Genomic DNA, 3,661 nt, shown 5'->3' on the forward strand with positions numbered 1-3,661 from the left:
AGGAGTCGAATTATGAATTAAACCCAAGTTAATCAACAGACCCATGGGCCTCTAGTACCTAAACCGGCACCCGTCGCCACGCTTCTTTACGTGGCATCGTGTAAAACTATCACTAAGAAAGGAACCGGGTTTACGGGTTAACACACCCCAAATTCAACGGATTCAATCTTTCGCCACGTAGGATTTCAAAGTTCGTCATCCACGTCAGCAGCCCAAACCCTCTACTCCTTATAAGTTATAAATGGCCCGGACAACAGCTCCCATGACACTCTCTCCTCATTTCCATCTTCAAGCTTATTGCATCGTGTTTTAGCTTTTACCTTTATTCTCGCTCTCTTCGCCGGAAAGTAATTTCCGGCAAGAAAAAGATGGAGGCGCTAGCTGTTCTTGATCTTCTCGTAAATTCCTATGGCAATTTCATTATGTCATCGTCCCGTTGCGTGATTCGGGAACTTTAACCGTATCTGAAAAAAGGATAAAAAAAATGAAGCAAAGCGACTCTACTTAGCTGAGTTCTGAAGTTATTCCATGCATTGCCTGGCAAATTAGATGCAAATACTACTGTTTTATAATCAACGTTAAGAGTTTTATGTCTTGATTAAATTAAACCGCATTATTTGTTAGTTTTTGGCTAAGATATGAATTTCCGTGTCAATTGCGTATACTGATCTAATCGTGAAGCGAAGAATCAACAAGATTTTGAAGAGTGGCCGTGGTAACAGTGGTTAAGAAACATGCCTTTTCCGATGAAGATTCAACCGATCGATTCCAACAAGCTAGAAGAGGTGGCGCCGCCGCTGTCGGAGACGGTGAAGCAGCCGGCGGTGAAATCGAGGTTCAAGCGGCTGTTTGAGCGGCCGTTCCCTAGCGTTCTGAGAAATTCCTCGACGGAAAAGATCGGTGCCGTTTCCGCCGTCACCGATGAGCTTCCTTTTAGCAAAGAATGCGCTACTGAGTTCGAGCCGAGCTCCGTTTGCTTGGCGAAGATGGTTCAGAACTTCATAGAAGAAAACAACGAGAAACAACAATCTTCTATGGTTAGGTGTAGCCGTAACCGCTGTAACTGCTTCAGCAGTCGTAGCTGCAGCGACAGTTCCGATGACGAAATGGACAGTTTCTTTGGTGACTCAAATCTTCCTTCTTCCGCTGAAGCATCTGAAATCCTAAAGGTACAACAAAAATTTCCGCCTTCCTTCTCTTCGAATTTCTTTTTACCTTAAAATTATAGTAGTGTTTTTTTAATGTGATTTTGTTCTTTTCTGGAACAGAGTTTGGTTTCTCCTATGAGTGTGAATGAAAATAATTTACTGGCGGATACAGCGAAGATCATGGAGAAGAACAAGAACTGTAAGAGCAAAGACGATTTTTGCAGGAAAATTGTTACCGATGGATTATTGACCCTTGGATACAATGCTTCTATCTGCAGATCTTGGTGGGAAAAATCTCCCTCTTTTCCGGCCGGTACTTTCTTTCTCCCTCGGTGTTCAATAGTTAACTATCCGATTTCTATTTTGTTTTTTGTTTTCAAATTTCAACACTTCTTCGTTTTGATAAGCAGGAGAGTATGAGTACATAGATGTGATAATGGAGGGGGAAAGATTGTTGATCGACATCGATTTCAGATCAGAATTCGAACTCGTCCGATCAACGAAGTCTTACAATTCAACCCTCCAAATGCTTCCTTCCATCTTCGTTGGCAAAGCTGATGATCGTCTCCAGAAGATAATTGCTATTGTTTCCGAGGCGGTAAAACAATGCCTGAAGAAGAAAGGAATGCACACTCCTCCATGGCGAAAAGCCGAGTATATCAAGGCCAAATGGCTTTCTCATTATACCCGAATCACACCTTCACCTACACCAATACCTATAACGGGAAATCTCAAAGAATTTGAGTTTGATTCCACAGATCCTGAGAATAAAAACACAGATGAAGATGGTGAGTTGGGGGAACCCATATTTTCTTTGTCTGAGAGTTCCGAGGAAGGAAAGGAAGAAAATGTGAAGAAAGAAGAATGGAAGCCACCTGAGATAAATCCCACGAGCTCAAAGATAAGGGTCAAGATCGTGACTGGTTTTGCTTCAGCCATTGAAGATGAAATGAAACAATAAAATTTTGACTTCCTATTTTGTTTTTGTTTTTTTACCATTTTGGGTTATTGGAAAAAAAATCAAAATACATTATGGATTATTACTGAACGTTTTGAAGAATCCCCTTCAGTTTTTATGCAAGGGTTGATCTGATTTTTTATAATATGAATAACATTGTTATAGAAATAGTTAAGAAGAAACCATTTTCGATTATTCTTGTTGGGCTTTTTTCTCTTAAATTTGATCTTCTGCAGGATTCTTAGAGTTTGTGGAATCAAGCACAGAGAAAAGGTGATTCCTCCCTCATCTCTTCTATTTTTGTTTTATACTCCACAAATTATCAATCTCTGATCTTTAGTTACTGCTCTTATTCTTAAAAGACTAAATTTTATATAGCTGGATTGTGCAGTCTCGAGCTTTGTGAGGTTAGTCCCAACTCTTAGCTATTTTTTAATTGCTTCTTCAACTGATTATGTGCCTGTATAGCATCTTTTATTGGACTACTTTATTAGTGGCATCAAATAATATTGTGATTATTTGTCCTGTTATATGATTTCTATGCTCCTAAACGCATTGATTGAATTAGCACTTTATCGATGAATAATTATGGTTTGATAATTGGACCAAGTCCACTTCCTAATTACGTTTGCTTCACAAGATGGATATGTGAACCAAAGGGTCAATTATGGCTTTCTTGGTTAGTGTCAAGATAACGCGTTGAAGTTTGAGAACCAATGTGATATGTAAGTTGTAATCAAAAGGGATATGGTTATAGTTCTTTTTATAGCATCACCGATAAATCGGTGGATTCATTAATCGATTCATTCAATTATGAATGACATTTTCTGATTTTTCATGCAAGTAGCTGTTGGCATTTCTGTAAGTTCCGACTTTAATATGTCGCCGGATGCCCATATGAAGGAAATGCTTGTGGGACTGAAAACAACATAATCTTCCGTTGAAACATGAATGAATTTTACTAGTATGCAGAATGATAGATTTAAAAATATTTTTGAGAGAGAACATATATCTTTTAATAATAAAATTTTTCGTATGAGGATAAGTATAATAAAATTTCAGGTTGGATATAATCAGTAAAATGAATAACTAACATAGATAAATCCAGGTTTTAAGGTGGACATGTGTTTAGGGATAATAATTTTACCCAAAACCAACATGTTTTGATCTTAATCTAATTTGATAGGGTTTGAGGTTTTTTTTATTAAAAAAATCGAATTCAAGTTAGGTTCAGGTCATCTTTTATATAGCATTAGGTCGGGTTGAATTTGGGTGGAGGGTAAAAACCCTCAACCCAATATGGGATAATAGAGTAGTTTTTCATATAAATTTTTGAATAATTACAATAATATTAGAGTAGTTTTTCATATAAATTTTTGAATAATTACAATAATATTTTTTATAGTTTTTTAAATTAAGTCCTTAATTTATGTTAGGTCGGATTGAATCGAGTCAATTTTATAGTTAAAAAAAATCGGGTTAGAACAAATTCGATGGAAAATATACATTTTTTTAATCGGGTTGAGTTGGCAAAAAACTTGACCCAAATCGACCC

General features: G+C 37.0%; 1 protein-coding gene across 1 annotated transcript; it reads left to right on the forward strand.

The window, feature by feature from the left end:
* Positions 1 to 323: 323 nt before the first annotated feature.
* Positions 324 to 2,138, forward strand: LOC120165352. The gene is made up of 3 exons (XM_039174895.1): positions 324 to 1,169; positions 1,269 to 1,461; positions 1,559 to 2,138. Exons 1-3 carry the CDS (start codon positions 735 to 737, stop codon positions 2,107 to 2,109), a joined length of 1,179 nt encoding a protein of 392 aa, XP_039030826.1. The 5' UTR covers positions 324 to 734; the 3' UTR covers positions 2,110 to 2,138.
* The last annotated feature ends 1,523 nt before the right edge of the window (positions 2,139 to 3,661 follow it).

The sequence above is a fragment of the Hibiscus syriacus genome, unplaced genomic scaffold (genome assembly GCF_006381635.1).
Source record: "Hibiscus syriacus cultivar Baekdansim isolate YM2019G1 unplaced genomic scaffold, ASM638163v2 tig00111582_pilon, whole genome shotgun sequence".
Lineage (NCBI taxonomy): Eukaryota > Viridiplantae > Streptophyta > Magnoliopsida > Malvales > Malvaceae > Hibiscus > Hibiscus syriacus.

Bases quoted from the DNA above. Each gene is read 5' to 3' on its own strand.
- LOC120165352 (XM_039174895.1), top strand. From the start codon at position 735: ATGCCTTTTCCGATGAAGATTCAACCGATCGATTCCAACAAGCTAGAA. The intron at 1,170-1,268 runs GTACAACAAAAA...TTTCTGGAACAG, and splicing joins AAGCATCTGAAATCCTAAAG to AGTTTGGTTTCTCCTATGAG. The intron at 1,462-1,558 runs GTACTTTCTTTC...TTTGATAAGCAG, and splicing joins ATCTCCCTCTTTTCCGGCCG to GAGAGTATGAGTACATAGAT.